General features: G+C 44.6%; 1 protein-coding gene across 4 annotated transcripts in view; it reads left to right on the top strand.

Annotated features, from left to right (window-relative positions):
• The window catches only part of LOC131904342 (calmodulin-binding transcription activator 1-like), a 95,665-nt gene extending 82,840 nt beyond the window's left edge, over window positions 1-12,825 (top strand). Inside the window, exons 4-5 of one of the 4 annotated variants that reach the window (XR_009377728.1) lie at window positions 11,116-11,214; window positions 12,356-12,825. Coding sequence is in view for 1 of the 4 variants with exons in the window: in XM_059255453.1 (XP_059111436.1) it covers window positions 11,116-11,133 (18 nt within the window). In the remaining 3 variants the exon portion in view is untranslated. Of the gene's footprint in view, window positions 1-879; window positions 1,155-11,115 lie in introns of all 4 variants that reach the window. The other 3 variants (XR_009377730.1, XR_009377729.1, XM_059255453.1) reach the window with 3 other exon arrangements.
• Window positions 12,826-26,558: the final 13,733 nt, after the last annotated feature.

Genomic DNA, 26,558 nt, shown 5'->3' with positions numbered 1-26,558 from the left:
CCCACGTGCTTGCAAAGCTGCCTCTGGCCTGCTGGATATCTAGTCACGGAATTGCAGAGCACCAGAGTTGAGAAATAGAAATAGATAAAGACTCCTGTGATTATGAAGCCCCTGTGACTGTACCTGTCCTGGGAGTTGGAGGCTGAACCTTGACTGTTCAGGTGATTTAAAAAGTAATTATCATATGCATTGCACAGTTGTGCAAGAGTATTTTCTCCTCCATTTTAGTTGTGTCCTTTGTTTCTTGGGTGCCACGTAGAGGAATGGCACTTGACGTAAGAGTTCGCGGACTCTCAGAGTGGCAGGAGATGGTGGCTGTCACCTCCTTTCCTCTCAGCTGCCTGATGGCACCTGAGGGAGTCCCAAGCTCCCTGTTGACAGAGTTGGCTCTCTAGGGTCCAGTATTTTATTCATAAATTTAGTAGGAGCCTAGGACACATTAGTAAATGCAGACGTGAAATGTTTTCATTAGATTTTTCCTTAAAGCTGTCTGCTTAGTACATTTTTAAGATAACCTATTTTTTTTTCAGAGAGCTAGTAACTGAATACATTGACTACTTATTTTTGATGAACAAAATAGTTTTTGGTTAGAATTTAGGACTTGTACTAAGTTGTAAGCCCCACAGATACTGCTTTTGTAATTGTGATTCACTGAGGGGATCTTACCTGAGTGTGAGAAAGTCTGTTCTGGACTACTCAGGTCTGGACGTGCTGTCAGCACCTGTTAAGGCTGTTAGCCCAAACTAAAGAATTCAAACAGAGACTTCAGAAGACAGGAATTTGGTTGTCCAGGTAGGAGTTTGTTAGCCGTGTTCTTGCTGCTTCCATTGTAATGTGTGTGAAATACAGATGCTGTATGTCTCCTACTTGCTTTTTTAGGGTTGTTGGGAGGATAAATGAAACACACTGAGAACTCAGAAGAAAGGTGCTTTTGAAACTGAACCTCATCCTATGGCTGTGCCAAGAGGCAGTGGTAGTGAACCCCGTGGTGAAGGGCCAGGACCATGGCTGTGGAGCCAGGCTGCTGAGGTTCGAATCCCACCTTGGCCTCTTGCAAGTGTACTGACTGCAGCACATTACCTAGCTGCCCTATTCTCGAGTTTGCTTCCTCTTTAAATGGGGTGTCAGTAATAGCACCCACTCACAGGATCATGGTGAGTTCTAGCAGAGTTGCTGTGTGTGAGGTCTGTAGAGGAGCACTAAGTGCAGTGTGGCCAGATCTGCATACCATGAGTAGTGCATGCACCTCAAGCAAAGTGAACTCTAGCCCTTCCTACCTCAGTCTTTTAGCACTGACTTAGAGACCCTTGGATGCCTAGAGAGGATCTACAGAGCATGTGGTAAGTAAGACATCTGTAGCAGATGCAAACTCCAGGTAGAGCTACACGGCCTCCTAGTCTTACAGTGAGAAAGTCCAGCCACCAGGAGCTGCCTCACCTGCTGCTGTTACTTTTTTTTTTTTTTTAACCTTTTTTTAAAAGTTTATTTGTTTACCTAGTTTTGACTTTGGAGGCAAAAGGAAAGAGACTGAAGAGAGAACGTCACCGCTTGCCTCTTTAGCTGGACTCACCCTTCACGCTACTCTGGTAAAACCCTGCAGCTAGCTTTTAGGGAGTCAAGGTGTTGAGCTGCCTAGTGTTTCCCTCAGCTGCAGGAGGCTTCAGTGTCCTCTTGAGTAAAGGGGAAGTGACCTCACTGTCACCATGTGTATGAGGATATGTATCAGGTGTTCTTCCCAGTGGTTTTTACACATTTTAATTATCCATATTTACCCAGGAGGTGGGGAGACCTGCATGAGCACACTGATGCTCAGGTAGGTTTAATAGACCTGGAGAGGCTTACATTCATTATGCTGTAGGTCTTGCACTTGAGACTAGGTTTCATGGGTTTCACTGCCACTGCCTTACTACACAAGACAGTTCTGCCATTTGACTGCAGGAATCAGCTGTGCGCATTCTCTTCCCTCAGTCATCAGACAGAGACGTAACAGTACTAAGCTTAATAAAAACTGACTGATGACAGTGGCTTCTTTAGTCCTGGCTGTGGATATGGAGCCCCTTGCATAGTTGGTTAAAAACTTGCATCACTGGCCAACTCCATGGTTCTGATCTTTTATTGCTGAGAACCATTGATCAACAGGGTTCAGAAATCCTGGAAGTTTATTTTATAAAGAAGAAAAAAAGCAGGTAAATCATGTGTACACATAGAAATGTGCTTTTCTAGGGTATGTATGGGTCAGAGCTGTTACTTCCAGAGCAGGTTACACTGCAAGCTGAATGGGTCTCTCCGGGTTGACTGCATACATCTACCACTAACCAGTACCTATAGGCCCAGCCACCGCTCTACACAGCCGTCCTGAGTGAGAATCAGCTGTCACAAAAGCCAGGCTTGTGCTTCCCTTATGAGGTTCAGGAAGTAGAGGGCTCTTGTTCTATTTCTGTTGCTGTAATTGAAGAACAGAAAACTGACAGAAAGCAACTTAGAGGGAGAAAGCATTTATTTTAGCTCAAAATTCCCAGTTATAGTCCATCACTGTGGGGAAGTCACAGCAGAGCTTGAGACAGCTGGTCACATTATATCCTCACTGGAGCAGAGAACCACAAACACGTGTACTTAAGCTAACTTTCTATACTCACAAAATCAGGGAATGGAGCTGCCCACTTGGAGACTGGATCTTTCCATATCAGTTAAGGCAGTCCAGACAATCGCTGAGGGACATGCCTACAGGACAGCTTGGGCTAGACAGTCCTCATTGAGATCATTCTCCCAGCTGCTAGGTTGTATCAGACAGTTAGAACTAAGTACACAGGGCCTTTCCTGCTTTCTCAGTCTGTCACCTTCTTTCCTCTGTCTCTTATGCATTTAGTTTTCCTTTCTCTTTCCTTCCTCTATAGCTCTGACACCACTCCCAACCCTGATGTTCACAGTGTATCTGTCATCACAGTGTAATATGCTTACAAATCTTCAAGGGGCCTAGCACATAGTAGCTGTTCAAATGGGCTTTTAAAATTGGTCTTGATATCTGTTTTGGAGTAGGTGCCACCCCTCATTAGCCTGAACACTGTTAGGCTTCGTTTGTGACTATCTGTCCTGATTTGGTTCATCTCAAGGATTTAAGTAATTTTGCCACATGGGCTTCAGTAGGCTAAGAAACGCCAGGGTTTAAATCACCAAGCAGTGCAGGTTAGGCACTAGGACAGGCTGGGGTTGTCTTGGAGAGGATTTTGCCTTGGGCCTCTTCATGGCTGCTGTGTAAGCTTTTAAACTGTGTGTGGGTGGTCACTGTGTTGAACCCCTTGATTTTGGCGATGGGGAATCTGCTCCTGAGAGGGAAGGGCTTCAGATCTGCTGCCTGTCACACGTCCTGTGTAAGGGTGGAACAGCAAATATGGCAGTACAGAAGCTTGCCCTTAACTACCTTCCTCCAGCAGTGTTGGTGGGGCTGTTAGAGCAGTCTTCTGCTTCCTCTCCACAAGAGCGAGTGCTATATAAGGTTAGGGGGACTCTGAGTCTCTGAATCTGTGCAGTTTGGCCTGGGTGCCACCTGGTGGCCTTTGAGGTCCTTCTGATGGCCTTTGATCTTGTGGCTTCTCTGGAGAGTAGGATACACACAGTGGGGGTGTGGGAAGTGCTTTGTCATTCTCCACAAAGGTCTGTCCAAGCCAAAGGGAGTTGATGAAGAAGATGGCATCAGAATTGCTGCTGGGCAGGATGTCATGGAAGCAGCACCCTGTAGTTCTAATCCCCATTTACTCATTCTCCCATGAAATGATGGCCATGGTCCCATGGAAGTGGCTCAGCCTTCACTTCCGGTCCTTTTCCTGGCTTCTTTTATCTTTCCAAAGATAGTGCCAAGAGGATAGGGCGAGGAGCAGGTGAACTTCGTGGCCCAGGTCTGTCTCTGGGTCTTCCCTGCTGGGCTCTGGTTCCCCTCAGGCCTCTGGCACATGTCTTGTACATAGTAGACGCTCAGCGAATGCTAACTCTTCATTTCCCATTAGCTCAGGTAATTAAGAGCAGGAGCTGAAAGACTGCATGTATCTGTGCAGAGATATATCTGTAATTAAAGTTTTAATTAAAGAAATACCAGACCAGGCAGATGGTTCTTATCCCTGCATCCTATAAACCTAAGAGCTGTGTCTTCTCGATCTTGCAGACAAAGGCAAGAGCAGCAGCCTCCATAGTGGTCCAGAGGGGAGAGGCAGTTTCACTAGCTGGCCATAATCTAATTTTGGCAGCACTCTATGTGATGACACATCTGGGGGTCATCCTTGCAGTCTGATACGGAAAGACAATACATCAAAGGTGCTCCTGACCAAAGCTTTTAAGCCTCAAGTCAAGGGCATTACCGCAGCCCAGCTGGTAGCTCACAAGGTGTGTGGTTTTGTGCCGGGTTACAAAAGCTGACAGAGTGTTATTTAGGATCATCAGCTAAATACAATTGAAAGTAGAGCAGCAGCATCCTGATGCTTCAGGTGTTGCCAGTGTAAAGCAGTGCAGAATTGAGATGTGACGTGTAGCTGCCTGCCTCACAGTAGTCCTCTGCTATGTTGTGGTGACCTTAATGGTCAGTCAGGTGCAGAATTTAAAAAACACAACAACCACAAGAGCTAACAGAAAGGACCTCTCTAGACCTTACCACTTTTCAGGACCTCCCAGTGACCTCCAGCCACTTTTTCTACTCCTATCACCATCTTCAGGAAGCCAGAACAGTATAGGCAAACAGTCAGGCCATGCGTGCATGGGGTGCATGGCATTTCTCTCACTGTGGCCTCCTGGGCCTCTGCTCTCAAGTTGAACTTGGTCTGGCACACAGGGTTGAAGGCATTCAGGGCAGGTGTAGCAGCAGTTCTGCAACGTTGTACTGATGCTTTGTTTGCTCTGTTCAGCAGAACAGTCCTGAAGACACCCTTGTATTTCACAGGGGAGCAGTTAGTTCAGAGGTTAGGAGCCAAGTCCTGCCTCCTTTGCTGAGCACTGAGTCACTTCCATTTCGCCATTCCTTCTCTATGGCTTTTAAAGGCAACCAATCTTTCCCTGGAATGAGCCTGTATTATTACAGGATAGTAGATCTTGGAACTAATTTAACCCATCAATACCATCTGTAAATCCAGGCTCAGTTAGTCTGGGAGGAATACACATGTATAGGTGTGAGATAGGCCAGACTCAAGGGACCTGGTACGTCCTTTGAGCAGTCTTTGTTTCAGGACTGCTTAGAAATGCATCTACCTCTGCTTGGGCTTGGGAGACTGCAGTATTTGGTGAGCTGTTCTGTGATCTTAGTTCGGGGAAAGTGCTTTGAATAGTCTTTCATGGTGGTATCCAGAAAATGCCATGTGATCTGAATGCAGTGTAGTACTAGTGATTCCAGTAAGCATTAACATGTGCAAATTTGGACCTGACAGACTGAAATCTATTTTTTTCTGTCATTTGTTTTGAGACCTAAACTTTTTTTTTGGGTAACTTTTGAGAAAATAGTCTGAGATTGTAGGAGACTTCTAGCTTGTACAATTAAACTCTTTTTGCTCAGAAAGTGGAACATGTGACTTGCTTCAGGTAGCAAAGAGACTATTTATTCAGGAAGGCACAACATCTACAAAACTACCCCGAATGGTGTGCTTTTTTTTTTTTTTTTTTTTTTTTTGAGCGGGTGGATAGTTTCACTCTGTAGCCTGAGCTGATCTTATACTCGTACCCATGCACCCATTCTAGCCTCCTGAATGTTAGTAAGGATTACAAGCAAGAACCAAGTACCAAGCCCAGTACCTACTCTTTCTGGCGTAGATTGGGAGAAAACTTTTGTGCCCTACCTCCAAAGTGACTAATGTCTAGTATTTATCCATTTGTTCCTTTAAGCTGCTATCAGATGTCTAGTATGTGGCTGTCTCGGTGCTTGGAATGAAGCAGTAAACAAGCACAGCCTTCCTCTTGAAGTCCTTTGCTGTTTGGGAAAGAGCAACAAGGAACAAAAACCAAGAGCCAGTAACTTGAGTGTTTATATGTGACAGACAGTCCATGTATTAACTCACGGACACTCCTGACCCCAGACTACAGGATAGTATATCCCACTTTGTTCCCAGATCCATAGATGAGGAGACCAGGGTACCACAGAGTTCGCTTGCTTCACCTCACTTGAGTAAGCAGTACTGTTGGCATTCCATCCTAGCTTTTCTGACTCCAGATTTTGTGTTAATGAAGCTGCCTGACCAGTTTATTTCTAATAATTAGTGGTAACAGGTTGATCCAGTGAGGTGAGCTTTGTCAGGTGGCCCCAGGGTCAGAGAGTGCTCTTGCGCACACTCTTTTCAGGTATGACTTGAGCAGGTATCTCCCTTTCGGTGATGGGAAAGATGTGACATAATGAGCCATGGAGAGATCTGGAGTGAAAATATCCCAAGTAGGTAGGACAGCCCAAAGCAGAGGCCCTACGATATGTGCAGGGCGGGAACAGAGAGGAGAGCTGGAAGGACAGATAGAGGCTGCTGCTGTCCAGAGAGAGCCAGAGCCACAGGGCAGGGTAGGGCAGGACAGGGACCAGTAGTAGCATCTTGGGAGGTTTTTGTAGGTCACAGGTAAAGCTTTTTTTTTTTTTTTAAAGACAGGGTCTCACCTATGTAGTCTAGGCTAGCCTGCAACTTACTGGATAGTCCCAGTCTGGCCTCAAATGCTCTATTTATTCTCTTGCCTCAGCTTCCCGAGTCCTGGGATTACAAGTATGTAGCACCATACCTGGCTAAGGCCTTTTGATTTTGCTAAATGAGGGGAAGCCATCCAAGATATATGTGTGTGTGTGTGTGTGTGTGTGTGTGTGTGTGTGTGTGTGTGTTTAAGAAGGAGAGAAACAGGAAAAGGATTCTTCAAGGTCTCGGGAGATGGCTCAGTGGGTAAATACTTGATGAATCCAGATTCTCTGTAATTCCAGTGCCAGGGAAGTGGTAGATGGGCAGATCCCTAGAGCACATGGGCCAGGCGATATAGCTGGAAAAGTGAGCTCCAGGTTTAGTGAGAGATCCTGTTTCAAAAAACAGAGTGGTGAGCAACCAAAGTGGACACGTGATGCCAACCTCTGCCTCCACCTACACGTGCATACCCATCTCTCTATCTGTCCATCTCTCTCTCTCCAGAGTTTAGGGCAGGGTACACATACAGTGTCCTACTACCGCTCATTTTGGTATAGACAGCATGCTTGGAATGCTGTTTACTTTTTGTTTGTTTGTTTTGTTTTCAAGAAGGGTTTCTTTGTGTAGCTTTGTGCCTTTCCTGGATCTCACTCTGTAGCCCAGGCTGGCCTTGAACTTCACAGAGATCCATCTGACTCTGCCTCCTGAGTGCTAGGATTAAAGGCGTGCGCAAGCACCACTTAGCCAACTGTTTACATTTTTTAATAATGGGATGAAGAACATGAGTGATAATCTTGCACATTACAATTCAGGTTAGCATCTGGTTGTAGTTCTGTTGGAAGAGAACCCCATTAGTTCTTCATTCTTCTCAACCACACAGTGAGTAGCAGAGCATCTCTCATGAAAGAATGTCTGAGGCTGTCTTTGAGTTGTGTAGTCCAGTCCAGCAGACCATGTAGCTGCCTTGGGCCCTTTTTGGAAAGTACCACTATTCGCTGGCTTAAGGAGACAGGGTGGAAGCAGGCAGCCTAGTAAGGCAAGAGCTGATACATGGGATTCTCATGAGGTTAATATCAGTGCTGGGCACAGAGAAACCGGAAAAATTCGGTTCCCTGAACTGGAAAGACTGGAGGAATGGCAGGCTAGGGAGGGGAGGAAGGAGAGCGCCTGGCTTGTGTTTTTGGACACATTGGCCTTTAAGATGTCTGCTGTAGGTGTTGGATACAAAGTCATGTGTCAGTCTAACTCGGAGGAGAGGCCTAGGCTAGAGCTAGCCATGGGAGCAGCATTAGCATTTTAATATTGCCCAGAAGTGATGAGACCGTAGAGAGGGGAGTCCTACAGGGAGGAAACATGGGTGGAGAGGTCTGAGCATGGAGCCCAGGGCCACCCAGTGTTAAGGAGAAGGAGAGAGAGTGAAGAAGCAAGTGGAGAAGGCACCCGAGGGGACAGGCCTTAGAAGCAGTGTGGTCACCTGTCAGATTCTGCTAAGCATCAAGCAGGACACCACTGGGGAGTCACTGGTGGTAGTGGAGCTTGTGTGGCTCGTCAGGAGCTGGAGGGAAACTCCAGTACCAGCAGCTTCAGATGAAAGTAAGAGGCTAGAAAGTTAGAGTTCTGTTTTCAGGAGCCACGTGCAGGCCAGGCCAGGACTGGAATAGGACTGGCTGTTGTCAGTGAGTTCAGTGAAGGAGCTGAATGGTGTACTAAAGAGCTCACATGGGGATGGACTATGTGAGGTGTGCCAGGCAGAGAGCTGAAAAGGAATTCTTGGTTCAGTGATTAAGAAGTAGGAACCTGGGATTGCTGGAGTTAGATGGTACCCAGAGTGGAAGTGCTTGAAGCTGGAACCCTGGAGGGGTGATTGTACCCACGTAGACCTAGGGCAGACTGTCTGCCAGCAGTGGCAAGGGAGCTGGTTTTGAAAGGTCAGAATGAAGTGAGCCTTACTAGATTGCACTCTTTCACCTGGTATATTGTGAGTATGTACCACAAAGATTGTCAGGATACAGTGCTGTTTGGGGTACAGTCTTTGAAGTTGGTGTGTATTGTGTACTTCAGGCACACCTCACTCCAGTAGGGTCACGTTTCAGGTGCCCAGGAAGCTCATGGCTACCACACTGGTCAGCGAAGCTCTGCAGATGACCATGAAGTGCAGTCCAGCTTCAAGGGACAGAGAAACCTGGGTTCATGAAGAGCTAGCTGGGTGGCTGAATCCATTAGCTTCTTCCAGGTTGTGAGGCAAGAGAGGCTCTAGAGCCAGGTGTTTTAGTGGTCCTTTTTAAGCTGCCGTGGGGTGAGTCTGAGCATTTGGATCTGAGGGCTGCTCTTCCTCACTAAAGTCCCAGGGTTGGACCAGGAGTTCTCAGTAATTCCAGAAGCATAGGCCATCGTTTCTGTAGGATCTTCCTCACATGGCAGCATTCTGATGCCCTCTGTCTGTTTTCATTCAGGCAAGGAGTAGCTAATAAAGGTGTTGTCCCTGTGAATGTTTCAGACAGTTCTTGTCTTTATTTCCATGTATCTTTAGATGCTGATCTTTATTTTGGTGTAATCCTCAAATCCTTCAGATTCTGTTAGTAATACTTAGCTCAACAATCTTGAAGGTGTTTGAATCCCCACAGAAGCCGACCTTGAGTAGCTTCAGGGCATTTCTGTGTGATACAGACAGCAGTGTGCACACTCTCCTGCCCTCCCTGGTCCCCTTGACAAAGCCCGAGCCAGTGTTTGCCATGCAGCTTAACTATATATAGTTCATATCTGCACATGCACAGATGAGTGTTTGTAGATACGTATGCTGGCTTTGACCATATTGAATCTTTGAAGATTAATAAAACTCAGTTCAATCTAGAAACTTATTTTTTAGCCTTAAAGACTGGGGAAAGGTAAGATAGTTTGTAGGGATAGAGAGGAACACCGGCTCACTTCTGCCATTCTCTCTTTTCATGCAGACTGTTAATGCAAACTTAGTCTGAGTCCCAAGAGAAAGCTGCATGGTGCCCTGATTCCATGCCCTTATCAAATCTAAGTTTACTTTAGGGTCCCCTTTTGTTTTTTCTCTACAATAGTAAGATTAACCAGGAATTCCTGTCAAGATCATCTGAGCACAGGGGTTTATAAAGAGCCCATTTTGAGCCCTGTGTGTTGTGTGGTTTTTTTAATAACAACTGGTATCAAAAGAGAAGGAGGGCTCCAACTGGTCTGTAGCCTGTCGGAGCCCAGGCTTGTCAGCTGAGAACTTTTTTTTCCTTTTTTGTTTTTCCCCTAAATGTATTCTTGCATTTAAAAGCAGGGGTGTGTGTGTGTGGGGGGTGCAGCTCAAGAACCTTGTTTTAGAAACAATGAAACTTACTCCTATGTAAGCTTTCTCCGACTCCTTACCCTAATGAGAGCATCTAAGGAGAAGGGCGTGGGTACCAAGAGCCAGCTGGAATAAGATATTAGGTGGCCATTAATGTCTGGCTTCGCTGCAGCTTGTTTAGGGTTTCTTCACCACCAAGTGGTGTTTTGCTTACAGACTGACTCATGGCTTTGTGATAAATCTTACGAGAAGTGGACTTGAATGGGTCCCAACAAAAGAGGGACTGTCTATCATGTCACTTGTAAATCACAGCATGGCCGTGGAAGATAACCAGAGGCTTAGGTTTTGAAGACAGTGTTATCACAATTACTTAATTGTTGTGCATGGAATTGTAGTCTCATTGAAAGTGAAGGTCAGTTTGTCCAGACTAGGAAAGTGAGTGTTTGATCCTTGCCCACTGTATTTAATTTAGATCTGGGTTACTAGAGTTCTTAAAAAAAATAAAATAAAGAAGAAGAAAGAAAAGAAACCAAAGAAATCCAAGGTATAACATTTAAACTTGTGATTTATTTATTTTGAAAATTTGCTGCTGGCCCTCAAGGCTTGACTAACATAGCAAGTATCGTCCTACCCAAAGCAGTGTTTGGTCTTCCTTAGGCAGGCACCTACCCATTCCTTGTCTTGATCAGAGTCCACATACACACATAAAACCAAACCCACAGCCCTGACCCATTACACTGTGCCCCCACCCAGCTACACCTTGCTTGCCCCTTGACCCCTCCCCACACTCTCTAACACTTCTGTTTTGCCCTCTGTTCCGTGCACCAGCTCAAGCCACCTCCTCTCAGACTCTAGCTGGGATTCCCTTCTCATAAACTCTTTTCTTGGGCTTTGTTCAGTACAATTGACTCCAGTTCACTGTTCTCACAGGTGTGGCACCCGTGTCTATATGAGAGTCCTTGGCACAGTGTATTGTCGCAATCTCTTTCACGATTGAGTTAGGAGCTCTCTGGGGGCTGGTGCTAGGCCTTATTTCGATGCGTAGAGTCCATCCTCGCACTAGCATGTGGTGTGAGTGAATGAATCAGGGTGGGTGGTGGGAGAAGTGCTGGTGGGGTAAGGTACGCTCAGGTTAAAAGGGTAAACTTAACTGTTTGGAGAAGAGAAGAATAAATGCTGTTTTTGTTCATGCAGGTCTTAAAATTTTGGTAGCAGAAAGCAAAGGTGCAGAGAGCAATGGAAACAAGTCAGAAGCTGCTGTCTGATTCCAGAGATGTCCACACTTTATGACATGTGATTTATGTTGAAATCTTCAATTTATCCTGATATCTCAAATTGCTAATTTAGTGCAATAACACCTGGGGAAATAGGTCATGAGGACTGCAGACCTGCAGAAGGCCACAGATCCTCTTCACAATGTAACCTATTGCTGTCAAACTCTAGACCTATGAAGTGCTGAGCATAGCCTGGTGCTGTGGGCCTTTTACTCCCCCTCAAACCCTGAACTACAGTCCTGTTTGCATTGTGCTAATCTGAGGACTAGGAAGTAGTCAGGCAACTTCCACTCCATATGCATCCACTCCCCTGCATGACTTGTAAGCCTACTGGTCCTGCTGCCTGCCTGCCCCTCCTCCTGCCCACTGCAGCACCTGAGTGAGGGAGGTAGAGACTTCTGAGGCTTCCCTTCTGCAACTTTGTTCTTTGTGGTAGTTTCAGGGCCTCAATGGAAGTCACTAGCAGCTTGTTAAGATCTTACATTGATTAGGAAGTGTCCTTCACTTACAGCCCTCAGCATCCCTTTGAAGTACTCTTATTTTTCCAACCTGGGAAGCTGGCCTGTGGTGACCAGTTGGAAGTGCTGGAGTTGAGTCAGCCTTCTCAGTGCTTTGTGCCACAGACAGACTCCAGCAAGGCAGCCTCTCCAAGTATTGTCTGTTCTATCAATATGTACTTAGACACATTAATCCAAATTAGAGAACTGATTGTACCTAATGGCTCCCCTGGGATGCCATGTCAGAAAAAAAAAAACAAAAACTGAAGGAGTATGTTGAATATGCGGAGTAAGTAAAAAAATTATTGTAAAATTAGTGTTAATTGAGCTTGGACCTTGATCATCTTTGCACTTTTAATTTTTAATTTGATTCTTTAAAGCAGTTCTGCCTTTCAAAGATAGAGCCTAATAAAAGTTATACTGTAACATTGCCAAAAAGACATTTTATACAAGACCCAATTTTGAATTATCTTAGAGAAATAGGTTTTATATAGGGTAGACACATGTACAAATACACACTCATAAGTGTGTTTAAAATACATTGTAGTTGTCCTTTATCCACATGTTTTCTCTCTCTGCCTCTGGAAGTGGGGCACATTTTCTTCAGTTAAAAACAGAAATAGAAGCAACGGTCTTGACCCATTTTACACCTGTTTATTTCAGGCTCTCACCACACACTTGTTCATGGGCGCAGCAAGAAGAGGGACCCACAGAGCTGGAGCCGTGAGGGCTGACACATTGGGAGGAAGCTGGCAGAGCGCATAGGGAGAGCTTTCCATCCTGCCAGCTCCGTATCTGCTTCAAGACAGTTCTATTAGTGAATTAATTGTATTTTAAACCCCAAGTTTATATGAGTTGAATGTTACTAGAAATGCAGTAGATTCATCCGGAGTGACTGAAAGAGTACAGCTGCTGCTTACCTCTGGGGAGTAACCTGCATTGTGTGCTCCCTGGTTCTAGTGTCCTTTTGCCCCCAGCAAACTTCCCATTCACCCAGCAATGACCTGTTTGTGTTGATTACTGCCTCCCAAAAGAATGGAAGCTCCATGAGAGCAGGGCCTCTGTGTTGTCTCCTCTGTCTCCAGCACGTAGGGCAGCCTGGCCTGGCATATCAATAAATGCTGTTCAGTGAACTAGTGGGTCACTGGTGTTGCGTCCTTTCTCAGCCTTCTCCTTTGACTTGCTGTTTATGTACTTTATGTATTTGTGTATACCTTTCAAAATTATAACATAAATAGGAAGTTTTGTTTTGCAGCTAGTTCAGCAAGATACAAGAAGCCAGAGCATCCGAGATGGTGGGATTATGAATTTCTGAGCCACTTGGTTGTGGTGTCCATGCCGCCTGAGTAGCAATAGACAGAGGGGATATGAGTCACTTCCCTGGCTTGTTGTAGCATCACTCACCACCGCTGAGGAGAGTCCAGGAAGAGACTCAACACACAAGAAGGTAGAAAAGAGGTAGATACCCTGAATTGTCTCCTCAGTGTCTAGTGATCCAATGTGTGACTGCATTCGGTTCAGTCCAGATGCTGTCTAGAGTGAGCAGGCATTGACTAGGACACGTGGAGCTGGATGGAGCTAACAAGAGGCTTTGGGCATTTCGGCCCTCAGTGGACCACACACGCTTAACTGCCTCATGAGAATTTAGGACTTAGTAATCTCAAAACTGGCTTAGTCTGTGTGCTCTGTGATATTCACATGTCGCCCAGAGCACCCAGGGGCAGTTATTAAGCATGCATGGCCGGATGTGGAGAGTAACAGCAGAAGTCCTGACCCAGAAGCCTTCTTTACCCTTTTGTGTATTGGCAGAGGTCACAGTACCCGATATTACTTCTGCCAACCTTGAGTTTTTGTTCTTGAACAAAGACCCAAGGAGACAGTCTCCTGTGAAGTGGGCCGTTCTCAAGGTGAGTTTGTCTGTAGCATTGGCTTGTGATGAATAGTCTGCAGAAATAAAATTTCTTCAGGTGTAGAGTATCTGTCAGATTTTGTTCATTTCATTGTAAACTTTACTTATTACACACAGGAGGAGTCAACTAAAACTATGACAAAGAACCAATTTACCTGAGTTTTATTTCACTTTGGAAGTATCCAGTACCTCTGCTCAAACTGCACTCGGTTCTTTTTAAGGAAAGCAAAGGCCAGACCTTTCTGTGCCACACAGCAAACCAAGAAACTAAAGCCTTGGGTAGTCTGATGCTGTTTGCACTAGACAAGCCACTGAGTTATTTTGAATGTAACCTTTTCTTCCTGTGGAAGTGTAAGACGTGTGCATTTTGAGGCGAGAATGTAATTGTAGAAAGTGGTTAATGAGGCAGAGCTCACAGACCCCTACTTAGAATTGTGTGGGTGCATAAATCCTGGTAGAGGGTACAGATGTAAGGAAAATTCTTGGTTGCAGTCAAGAAATGCAAGGTTGAACTTTTCACTAAAATAGAATTTTAGAACCTCTCGGGGTAAGTTGTATTTTAAATAATTTAATTTGCTTAGAACAGCGACCCAGGGCATAGTGAATACAACTACATGCTCTTTATTCTTGAAGGGTTGAAGTACAAACAAAATCATGTTTTAATCCTGCTTAATAAAGTGCACTATAATTTTGTTATGGGCAATATCTCCTTTCTAGTTCATCACAGAATGGTTTCTCAAGTTAAGAAACCCACTCGTTTCTCTTGGTTGGTGCTCCTGTTGTTTGCATGTGGAAGAAGCTGCAAGCGCCTGACAAGGGTACAGCTCTCATGGGCCATGGAGGAGCAGTTCTTCATGCATTTTGAAATGTCTTCATCGGTCTGAAGATCAGATTGACTTACTGTTTACATGTGATGATCCTGTGTGTGTGTGTGTGTGTGTGTGTGTGTGTGTGTGTGTGTGTGTGTATGTATGAGTACCTTTAAGTTTTGTGGGGTTCAGTGAAACTTCTGATGATTGTTTAAAGTCACTGTTAACATTGCATACTTAGCACTTATTCAAAATCTAGCTCTCAGTGTTCCTGCCGTTTAAATGACATGCCATATGCTTTTGAAGAGTGAGTCCGTGAGCTAGTGCCCTCTGCTGGTACACGGAGGACATCAGGCAGAGAGGGACTCTGACCCAAGAGCCCTGGGCTAGCTCTGTAAAGGGGCACTGCCTTACGATTAGTTGTTGAGTCTTTTCCTTCTGATTTTGAAAGTCCCCAGGTGCTGATTTATACCCACTTGAAGTTTGTCATCTTATATTTGGTGCCTGCCAGTTTCCTACCACTAAGCCTGGCCATGGAGTTAACTTAGCAGTGGCCTCACTCAAGTTGAGAGTGATGCTCTGCATGAGGAATGAATGTTTGAGGTGTTGGCATTCAGATTTCCCAGGATGCATCCTCACCCTGCCTTTCCAGAGGGACATTGCTGTCAATTACTGGGTTAAGGAAAGGCCTCCTGCTAGCTTTGGGCGACTTACAGGCATGGCTTGGCCCAGGCTTGGTGAGTTGGTCTTATTTGTCCTCCGGTATTTTTCACTGAGGTCCCCTGGCCAGATTCCGTTACTCTGGATTTCAGCATCAGGTAGAGCAGACACCATATCTGTCTTCAGCTCTGCATGGCCACCGATCTGGGGAAGTGGTTCTGCCTTGTGTGGGTCTGTCAGTGAAATAGGGAGGTTAGACTGTGTCTCAAACCTGGAAGAGAACAACTTGGAGGATGATGCTAAGGGGTGAACTCAAGGGCCAAACAGATGAACTTTCCTAGATTGCTGCTAAAGGCATATTTCTTCACTGAACAGCAAGTCCTGCCTTTGGTGCTCAAAAGACAAAACAAAAAAACAAAAACAAAAAAACCCAACTCTTGTTTTTGGGTTAACTTTGTATTTAACAGCAGAGTTCCAAAGATAGGACTGAGTTTACACATAATTGGTAAGCCCTTTGATACCATTGTTTTTTTAAAAATGTGTTCCCTTTATATTGCTTCACGTGGGTAAGATTTGGTTTAGTTGCCCACTTAGCACTTTGCTAAATAGTTGCCTCTGGTCCTTGAGTTCCACTGTAGACCTGGCACTTGTCACCAAGCCACCTTCAGTTTTGACCTCATGCCATGTCTCCAGCTATTTGATGTTAGAAATATTTTCTGCGATTTTCCAGCATCTTAATGCCTAAGTATTTTTCCTATTGGTACAGTTAACTGATATGTGCAACCTAAGGAGAGACAGGGTGGTCCGTGGCGTCGTGTTTCAGCTCTGCATTTTCAAAGTCTCATAGCTGCTTCTCATACACTTAAATTGAAGGCAATGTACGTGTTTTCAAAATGAGTAATCCCCAAATGTTTCTTTAGAAGAGTAAAATCGGTTCAAACCCTTTCCTTTTAATGAACATCTAAATCCACAGTCTTCCTGCTAGTTTTAATACATATATGGAAATACATGGAAACTCCTTGCAGTTCACATACTTTAGGTTTAAGAAAGTGACATGACATGTCACTTGGCTTCTTCATGCTGAGGAATGAGCAGGGAGAGCTTTGTCCTTTTTTTATGAACAAGATGATGTAAGATCAAGGGTTGACCTGGTTGAGGGCCACAGAGCACAGACCCTGGTCCCAATCATTCCACAAGCAGCTCAGCATCCCCAGCCCACAGCTCCTGCAGCTATGCCTTTGAAAAGGCTGCTGTCCCCTTTACATTGAAGAGACTCCTGGTGACCTTAGGCTGGCTATTGTAAGACGAATTGCTAAACAGTTTTATTAATAAAAAACCAACAACAAACCCAGAGCTAGATACTGGGGTGAAAGCTAGAAGATCAGAGAAACAAAACAAGCCACAGCTAACCTCGCCTCACCAACTACTCAGCTGATCTTGTTTCCTCAGGCTGAAAGCCTCTGAGTCCTCACCCAAATGGATCTCAGCTGCACTGCTGCTAAAAGCTTCTAGTTCCTGGTCCTCGCGCCTTAAGAGCTCGAGTTCCTGTTTCCTCAAACTTTATATACCTTTCTGTGTCCTGCCATGTTACTTCCTGGGATTAAAGGTCTGTGTCCTTCCCAAGCCACCACGCCTGGCTCTGTTCCCAGTGTGGCCTTGAATTCACAAAGATCCAGACGGATCTCTGCCCTCAAATGCTGGGATTAAAGGCGTGATCTCTATGTTTAATATAGTGGCTGTTCTGTTCTCTAACCCCAGATAAGTTTATTGGACTGCACAAAATGTCAACCACAGGTTATGCATAATTCTTCGATGACTAGTAGTTTCCTTATTCTATATCTTCATTAACTGTTATGAAGTTGATATTGTTAGGATTGAGTTAGCATTCCCCACCACCCCATGTCTTCAGAAGAAACTAGGGGTCAGGCAGCACAGACTCATTTGTGCTTTGGGCAGTGGTGGCTGTGTTGCTTGCATCAGCACCATGGTGGTCTCTGGGGTAATGGGCTGCTTCTATGGTAACTACTCTGTGATCCCTGGGTTGCATGAGATGAACCTTGTCAGTAGAGATGTGTAACATATAAGTGTTTTTGTTTTTAATAAGTGCCACTGAGCTATTTGAAAGAAATGTGATAAGGGCCAGTCCTTGAGAAGCTAGGAGAACTTCTTACGAAAACACTGGGATGCAGATGAAAATAGTAGAGCATCTCCAGAAAGAAAGTTTGCATGTGTGATGGAGGCAGCCATACTTTAGGTAAATTATAATGCCCTACCCATTCCTGTCCTATGAAAAGTAAATGTTGTTGCCACATGTCTTGCTCTTCTTTACTTTTGGTTGATGTCCATTTCTAAGAACATCACAGCTCAGAAGAGTCCCCTGTACTGGTGGTTGTGGAAATAACAGATTTCCACAATAACAGGCTGTCAAGTCTCGATTCACCACTTTGGTGAGTTTGGCAGGTGCCGTTGCTTTTCTGTTGTGCTCTTTGGAGATGTAGCTCCAGCTAGTGTTCCAGTTGCTGTGTAACTGAGGACAGTTTAATTCCTGGTCCTCCTGCCTTCAATTCCTGAGTGCCACCATGTCTGGCCCTGTTGCTTTGCTTGCTTGCTTATTTATTTTGAGACAGTGTCGTTTTATATACCTCTGGCGAGGCTGGAATTTGACATGTAGACCAAGCCTTGAACTCAGCGATCCACCTGCCTCTACTTCCAGAGTGCTGGGATTAAAGGTATACACCACAAAGGCCTGCTTTTCTTTTTAGTCAGTAGCAAAGGTGGCTGGCTCTACAAAGACAAATGAGCGGATTGAGATGTTTTGATCCTTTGAAAGCCTAACAGCCTCATTAAAGCTGAAAATGTGTCTGGAGTGTTGTCTTTTGTAGTCTGGCACCCATGAAGTTGTGGAGAGCTGTCCAGAGTCAATTCCCAGAGGCTGTCCTTACAATTTCTGATGTTTGTTGTGCAGATTTTGGTTGTTGGTTTGCTTGCCCTCTTCAGCTGTAGCGCTTTTAGGAAATTACAGGACATGAAACAGTCTGGCTGGAGTGAAGAGGATAGACTTTGAACTCTGTAATCCCATCAACAGGGACAGTCTCAGGCTGGTAGAATCAGGGTGCAGATGTTACTGTCATGTGCATTCCTGGGGGAGTTTTACATTACGGTGAGTTATTTTCCTCCTGAGGCCATGGTGAAAGGCAACAGTGCTTGGCTTCCTTTGGATAGTGAGCTTTCCTGTTCACCATTAGGGAGACTTTACACTTCCCTTTCTCTTGTATTGGACTCTGTGGCCTACTGATCCTAACTAGAAGAGACACTAAAATTTCAGTTTGTATAAAAAATCCAAGCCATCAGGCCTACTCCCTGACTAGTGAAAGACCCAGTTATCCAAATACTGAAACCACAGGTTTCTCTAAGGTACTTGTTTGTATTCCGTCTCCTTTCCCACCATGGAGAGACCAGAAAGTGAACAGAGACTCTAGTTGGAAAAGAAGATCTGAGCTGCCTGGTGCCTTGTGGCAAAGACAATTAGGCAAACAAAGCTGGGTTGATTGCTTATGTGAAGGTTGGTGGGACATAGGATTGAGCCTGCCTTTTTAATACCCATGACTACCCTGCACTGGCAGAGGCCTTTAAAGTAGGTTTTGCATTTTAAGTTCAGTTTTGAGAGCCAGCCATTCACTGTGCAAGCTGAGTTGCGGGGAAGTTTGTTTTAAAGATGCGAGCACCCTCTATTTCAGTGAACCCAGTAAAAATAGCATGGAATAAAATTTAATTATGCTGTACTGAATATTTCATGTGGAATTAAGGGGCAAAAGCTGCCTTTAAAAAGCATTAGGTTTGGGAAGAAGAAAGGCTTTGTGGGTTCTTTGGAAGATACTATAATTTAAAGATTTGCTCAAATGTATTTTCCTACTTTTTGAGGAGTTTAAAGAAAGCCATCCTTCCTTTCCCAAGTTGATTCCTTCTCCAATGTCAGCACTGCCTGGCAGTCAGTATGCTTCCATGGTGCTGATCTGATGGCCGCTTACTGTCAAATGTAAAATAGTTTGTTTTTTAATCCTCTGATTTAGACATTTAATAGAAAGCAAATGTTTGGCTTGCTTTGGTTTCTGCTGAACCTGTATTTAAACCCACAAACAGTTTGAATAAAGTGAAGGCACCACTGGACTAGCTATTTTAAACATCTCAGGATGTAAGAATGCTAAATGGGGTTCCCTTTTAAAAATAGAAATGGCTGCTTGCATTTACATAATTACTGCTAACTAGCACAACATTTTAAACAGTGACAAACTCAAGCTAGAGAAAGTACCTGCTTTAAAAAGCCTGGTGAGAGGAAGCTAAAGTTGTTCTGTGAGCACTGCTGGTGGAGGGGTTCAGAGCCAGGCTCTTGACTAAGGCAGGGAATGGTGGGAGGAGAGGGTGGCACGGCAGGGTCTGGTAGGCTGGGAGCTGGCGCTCCTGCCATAACTTACAGTGTTGTGTGTGATGCACTTGAGTCTGCATTTTGCTGTTCTGGTAGCCAGTGTTAAAAGCTGTGGAGAGCTGAAGTGGTGTTGATGAAAAGAGCATGGAAGAATATGATGGTGAAGAGTAAGGTGGGCTGGAGCATACTGTAATCCCAGCACTGGGGAGACTGAGTCAGGGAGAGTGCTAATTGGAAGCCAGCCTGGGTTATGTATGCTTTTGTCTCCTAGAACATAAGTGGCTTATAGAAACTCATTAGTTAAAGCCAGAACTCTGAGTAGCCCTGATTTTGCCTTTCTCCATCTCAAACATCTGATCCATCTGTTGGTTCTTTTATTTACTTCTTATGTGGATCAGATTCCACATCTCCACTTGGGACCAGGCCTCTTTCTCTTCCTTTAGACAGCTGTTCCCATTTCCTACTTGGACTTTATGCCTCAATTTGCCTCCCTGTGCAGCAGTCATGGTGTCTATCTAGAATTGAGAATAGCAATCATTACTTGGAGTACCTTTGACTTGCTTGTCATTCTCCCATCATTTGCTCACTCTGCCCTCTAGTCACCAAGGCTGCCCAAACCTGGAACACATCAGACAAGTTCTATTAGGAATTTTCTGTTTTGTCTACCTGGGAAGCTTTCCCATCAGCCCTTCTCCTTTTGTATGTGCTGGCACCTTTGTACCAGCCAGAGCTCATTCCAAGGATAGTCTCCTTAGACCTGATGATCCTGTCATATGCAGTCTGCATCATTCATGACTTTTGTTTTCTCTGTAGCATTTATTAGTCAAGAAATTGTCTCCATATTTCAGCCCTTGTCTCCTCCCCACCGCACCAGCCCCCTCAACTGTATACCTAGCAATCAAATGCCTTGACTGAACACATAGGCACTGAACAAGTGGATATAGGAGAGGAGCTTGTGTGGGAGGAGACTGCCATCTGGTACAGCTAGCTTCTCACAGGGCATCCTGTGTCTTGCCCATGTGGAAGCTCTTAACCCCCACCCCACCCCCCACCAGGTGGGATGGAGAGCTAATGTGGTTTCTGTCCACAGTATGAACTTGCTAGGTTAGCTTCCTGGTCCCACAGGGCCACTTCTGAGAGAAGCAGATGTCGTTTCCTGTGGCTTCTGTGATATCTTTCTGATGAGTATGATAAAGACCCTTTCCAAGTTCAGCAGTCACTCTATGGCTTGGAAACAGATCTGTTGAGAAACAAGTATTTCTAGAAATCTAAACCTCAGCCAGCAGCATTTGGCTTCCTTAGTTTCTCTCCTACCTGTCTTAGGATTTCTGTTGCTGTGAAGAAACACCAGCAACTCTTATAAAGGAAAACATTTAATTGAGGTGACAGCTTACAATTTCAGAGGTTTAGTCCATTATCGTGGCGGGGAGCATGGTGCTGTGCAGGCAGATGTAGTGCTGGCTACATCTTGATCAGAAGGCAACAGGAAGTGGACTGTGGTATAGACATGGATTGGGCATATATGAGACTTCAAAAACCCACTCACACAGTGATACACTTCATCCAACAAGGCAATACCTACTCCAACAAAGCCACACTTCCTAATAGTGCTACTCCCTATGAGCTTCTGGGGGTCAATTACATTCCAAGTACCACACTGCCAGATCTGGGGAGAAAATATGGACAGCTGTTGATACTTAGAAAAGTGAAGGTGCTCTTGTAGCTAGTTGCACCTTTTGCACAAAATTTCCTTAGGTAAGAAAGGAATTACATTTCCAACTCTGTCTTGGAATACCATGCCTCTCTAAACTGTTGAAACACTGACTCTGGTCTTGAATGTGCTGGTTGGGGACTGGTTTGTGGAACTCAGGAGACCTGTCTGCTGAACAAACGCTCCCCTGTGTGACTTTCCATTTGTGACTTTGCCACTGTCTATATCAGAGTGTTTTTGCAGTGGTTGGGTTGTACAAATGGAGACTGACTTCTCAGTTAATTTTTGATGAAATGGACTTTTCTTTTTCTTTTGAACTGAGACTCAGGGATTAATAAGCCTTGGAACAGGAGGACTTAGATTGCTTTTAATGGAGTGTCAGTTTATTAGACTAGTTTACCAAGAGTTTCTCCTGTTTGACTGGAGCCTAATGCCGTGGAGGTATGGGTGCCTTAATTATCTGGTTATGTAACTGCCCAACTGGGAACCAGGTTGGACTTGGAATGAACAAGGTGGGAACGAAGCAACTGGCCTATTTCTTCCCACTCTGGGTGCTATGTACAGCAGCGGAGGGACTAGATGAGGCTGTTGACCACTCACTGTTGGCAGGGTCTTTATGGAAGAGCAGCTGCAGGTGGTTTCTGGGTAGATGTGATTAAGATCAGCAAGGGATGGGGAGGAGAGTTTGGGTCCATCGATCTCTGGTATCCTAGTTCCCCTAGTTCCTAGTGAATCTCCTCTTACCGGAAAAGCTGTCACTGCATGCCATCAAATTCTGTCACTTTGGAATGGACCTCTGTTTGGTGGTGTCTGAAGTTAGTGAGGTGGCTTAGTTTAACAGAATGTAGTAACCATATTCCTGCATATGCTGGCTGCTGGTGGTCAGTGATCCTGGGATGGAAAGGCTACTTGACTTTCATACGTACATCCTTAGGATCTAGTGTGTACAGTAAATTTTATACTGTCTAACAAACAGTAGTTATAATTTAAATGTTTGGAAGTCATCACTTCCGAGTCCTCTGATCAGTCCTGAGGAAATGATGTGCTGCTTGTATTTGATGGGCTTTGAATGTTGGCCATGGGAAGTTCCCACTCACCAGCAGTCTCTTTTCCCAGCCTTAGAAGAGCTTTCTATCCACACAAGACCCAGGTTCTTCTAACCTTTCTTTTCATGGCTAAGATACTCAAGGGATGTCTGGATGACTACAAGCCTGTAATTCCTCTCATCTTTGAAGTGACGTGTTTAGAGGAGTCTAAAGACACCTGCAACTCATGACATTGTAACCTTAAGCGAGCAGGGATTCCAGAGGCTTGTTTCCTAAAATTGATTGAGGAGATTAAATACTTATTAAACTTCTTGTATGCCTTGATTGAGAGAGCCAATCACCATGCTCTTTAACAAAGTCCGTCTGCTACCATTCCTCTGGTTTTACTGGTTGTCCTTGCAGGCAGACAGGTTGAAGTTCACAGGAGGTGGCAGATGGTGGGATTGGCTTAGGATTGGCATGTAGTTGAACTCTGAAGATGGTACAGAAGGCTTTCTGGGGGCTGTTCAGGAAAGGTACTGGGAAGGGCTTTCCCCAGCTGTGTCTCAGTGGGGTCACTATCATTTTCACAGGCTTAGCTTGGCTGGCTTAATAGCCTGATTTCTAGATATACCTATGGCCTCTTGTCACGTAGACCTCCCAGGAGCCCCTTGGTTAATGTGAAGGCATAGCCTGTCTTTTTCTGCATAGTTTTTTTAAACATAGAAATGGGTGATGTCAGCCCAGCACAAAGGCACTCCAACTGTCCCCTTTCTCTGTGTCCACAGGCTTATATGGAAACTCAGGTATGTCTCTAGGCTCCATGAGGTCATCTGACCTTGGCTGTGCACCATTATAGGCATGTACCCAGCTTGCTTATCAACGTTGGATGCATGTGGATGATAAATATTCACTAAGGCCCCATGATAGTTGAGGCACACTCTAGCCAGTATGTGCTGGGGCTGTAGGGTTTCCTGATGGATGGCGCCTATTCTGGGAAGCAGCTTATTGTCTCACGTGATCAGGCCTTCTAAAATAAATGACTGCTTTCTTAATGTTTTGAATCATTTTCCTCAGCACATGTTTTGTTGCTGTGGTTTGAAAGCTTGCCAAATATATGCTTTTGCACAGCGCCCTGCAGGGCTGGGTCTGCAATCAGTGCAAACAGTGATTTAAGGTTGAGCATAATTGGGAACTCAGCAATCACTTGCCTTGAGTTTGATCGAATGGCAGTGGAGTGCTCGACTTACTCCTCTGTTAAAAGTTATATACATACGAGATGTGCACTTGAGATAGAGCTCCACTGCCTCTTAGTAAAGACGTCAGTTTCTAAGGCACCAGGTGAAAACACAAGCGTGGTCAATAGTGACGGCTTCCATAATGGAGGCTAAAATGAACTTTGAACAAGTCCTTGCAGATGCCACTACAGATGCAGCTGAGGACCATAGTCAGTTCATGTAATTGCAGGATGGACAAAAACAGTCACATGCAGAAATACATTTTAAGCCTATGTTTTATCTGATCTGTCTTCTTGTTTCTCCATAGTCATGTACCAGAAACTTGGTGTATGTAGTGTGGCCTTTTGCTAAACAGGGGCCTTTATTTTTTTTTCCTTTATGAACACTGCTGTGTGTTTGTTGGTTATTCAGTTGTCTGTAGTTGAGACCTTTCATGTGGGTCTGTTGATGGGGAAAATGGTGTTAACAGCTCCCTCTTTGGAACTCTTGAAAGGATGAAATGGAGAGTTCTCTGCAAAGTCAGGTGTTGAGCCCCCGCGTCTGTTTTCTAGACTGAGATCCTGTTACTGTAAATGCAGAGCAGTGCTGGGAGGGGTGTTGGGGTGGAGCAACATCTCCTCCTCGCTGTTGACTGTACACACTATGTCTATAGCTGCTTAGCTGTGTGAGGTGCCAGGTTCCCATCAGCTCCACAGGAGAGTGCATCTCTAACAGACAACCGTGGACGCTCTGAAGTCTGGATTTTGTCAACCTAGGCAATCAGTGAGTTTTTTTTTTCTTTTCTGCATTCTAATTGTTGAAAACAACCTGTGATTTGAAGTTTCAGAGAGTTAATATAGCTCCAAAATTTAACCTTTATTTGCAAAAACTATAATTATGAAAAACTATGCAGTTTATCCAAACAAAGCAAAAAAAAAATCACCTATGTGAATATTTGATTTTGACAGGGTATATGTCAACTGAGATGAAGATTTGAAACCAGTATTGCTTATAGTAGCATCCTGTACTTCAAACACTTTAAAGAAAATATGTTTGACTGTGACCTCTGCACTGGATGCTACCTCAGAGAGAACTTTGACATTGAGTCAAAGGGAGACACTGTGTCACATGGTTTGATATTATTGTGGCTCCTGTCTTCCTTGCACTGGTTATGAATTCAGTGTCATTCTCTTCAAAATTTAGCTGGCTGATTGTGAAGTTTATATGGAAACACAGAGGACCTAGGAAAACCAAGTTAATTTTGAAAATAAAGCTAGAAGATTCATTTGCCTGGTTTCCAGACTTGTAAACATCTCTAGCAATCAAGACAGTGGTATTGCAGAAGGGTAGACATGGAGATCAATAGGACAAAATTGAGAGTCTAAGAATTGGTCAGTTATCTTTTTTTTTTTTTTTTTTTTTTCAATACAATTCAGTTCTATATATCAGCCACGGATTCCCTTGTTCTCCCCCCTCCCTCCCCCCTCACCTTCCCCCCAGCCCTCCCACCATTCCCATCTCCTCCAGGGCAAAGTCTTCCCCGTGGACTGAGATCAACCTGGTAGACTCAGTCCAGGTAGGTCCAGTCCCCTCCTCCCAGGCCAAGCCAAGCGATCCTGTATAGGCCCCAGGTTTCAAACAGCCGACTCATGCAATGAGCACAGGACCCGGTCCCACTGCCTGGATGCCTCCCAAACAGATCAAGCCAATCAACTGTCTCACCCATTCAGAGGGCCTGATCCAGTTGGTGACCCCTCAGCCATTGGTTCATAGTTCATGTGTTTCCATTCGTTTGGCTATTTGTCCCTGTGCTTTATCCAACCTTGGTCTCAACAATTCTCGCTCATATAAACCCTCCTCATTCTCGCTAATTGGACTCCCAGAGATCCACCTGGGGCCTAGTCATGGATCTCTGCATCCAGATCCCTCAGTAGTTGGATGAGGTTTCTAGCACGACAATTAGGGTGTTTGGCCATCCCATCACCAGAGTAAGTCAGTTCGGGCTGTCAGTTATCTTTGATAGAGGTGTAAAGGCAATTCAATGAAGGAACCTCTAACTGTAACCATAACCCTGGATACCCACATGTAAAAAGAGAAGGACACCTGGTCTCCACCCTAGACTGTGCATGTTACTCAAGATGGGCTGTAGACATAAATTTGTTGTAGAATTGTGACACCTGAAAAAACAAAGCAAACATTTGTGTGATGGATTAGGAAGGGGCTTCTTGATATGGTACAATCTGTAAAAAGTCAATGTTAGACTTCATAGAAGTTAAAAAGTCTGTTCTTGAAAAGACAGGATCGTGGTGGCATCCAGGGCACAAGGAGCCTGAGCAGAGAATGTGTTTCACAGGATAGCATGTGTAATGCCCAAAGAACTCTTAGATCTCAGTAATACAAAGTGCCAGTATTAAAACAGGCCAGAGATTGGAATAGACATTTAAAGATACACAGAGAGTAGATGGAAGAATTTTACTAAAATTGGTCACCAGGGAAATGAAATACCACAATGATATGCTACCAGTTCACATTGTTTTCGAACCAAAACAAATAGGAAATCTGGTAGTGGCTGGTGAAGATTCAGAGCACCCAAAACTCAGCTTGCTTCTGGAAATGAGTGCACAAACCCACAGCACCTTGAAATCAAGCCTGGCTTTGTTTTGTTTTTAAGTAAATCTATATGTTAAGGAAAATATAATAAATCAGTGTTTATTATATGACCAGCAGTCCCGATTCAAAGTACTTACCTAAGAGAATGAGATGCTGTGTTGGAACAAATGCTTTTATGATTGTTTTCTGTGGTTCTTATCATCTCCAGATCCAAAAGCAACCCAGATGTCATGAACAGGTAGTAGACAGGATAGACAGCAGTGAAAGGAATAACATAACATGGATGACTCTCTAATAACTTAGGTTTAGAAAAAAGAAACCAGAACCACAAGGCTTTTGATGTGATGTTCTGTAAGGATAAACTAGGAAAGGAGGCAGGCTGCTGAGGACTGGGGTGGAATTCCCTACTACAAGGGCACAGGAACTGTGGGATGATAAAAGTCTCGAGTGGCCATGGGTGCATGTTTGTGTGTTTTGTTATGTGTAGCCATGAGTAGATGGA

The sequence above is a fragment of the Peromyscus eremicus genome, chromosome 2, assembly GCF_949786415.1.
Source record: "Peromyscus eremicus chromosome 2, PerEre_H2_v1, whole genome shotgun sequence".
NCBI classification, from domain to species: domain Eukaryota; kingdom Metazoa; phylum Chordata; class Mammalia; order Rodentia; family Cricetidae; genus Peromyscus; species Peromyscus eremicus.
The sequence above is the reverse complement of the archived record's forward strand: the minus strand, read 5'-3'. Positions and strand labels throughout refer to the sequence as shown.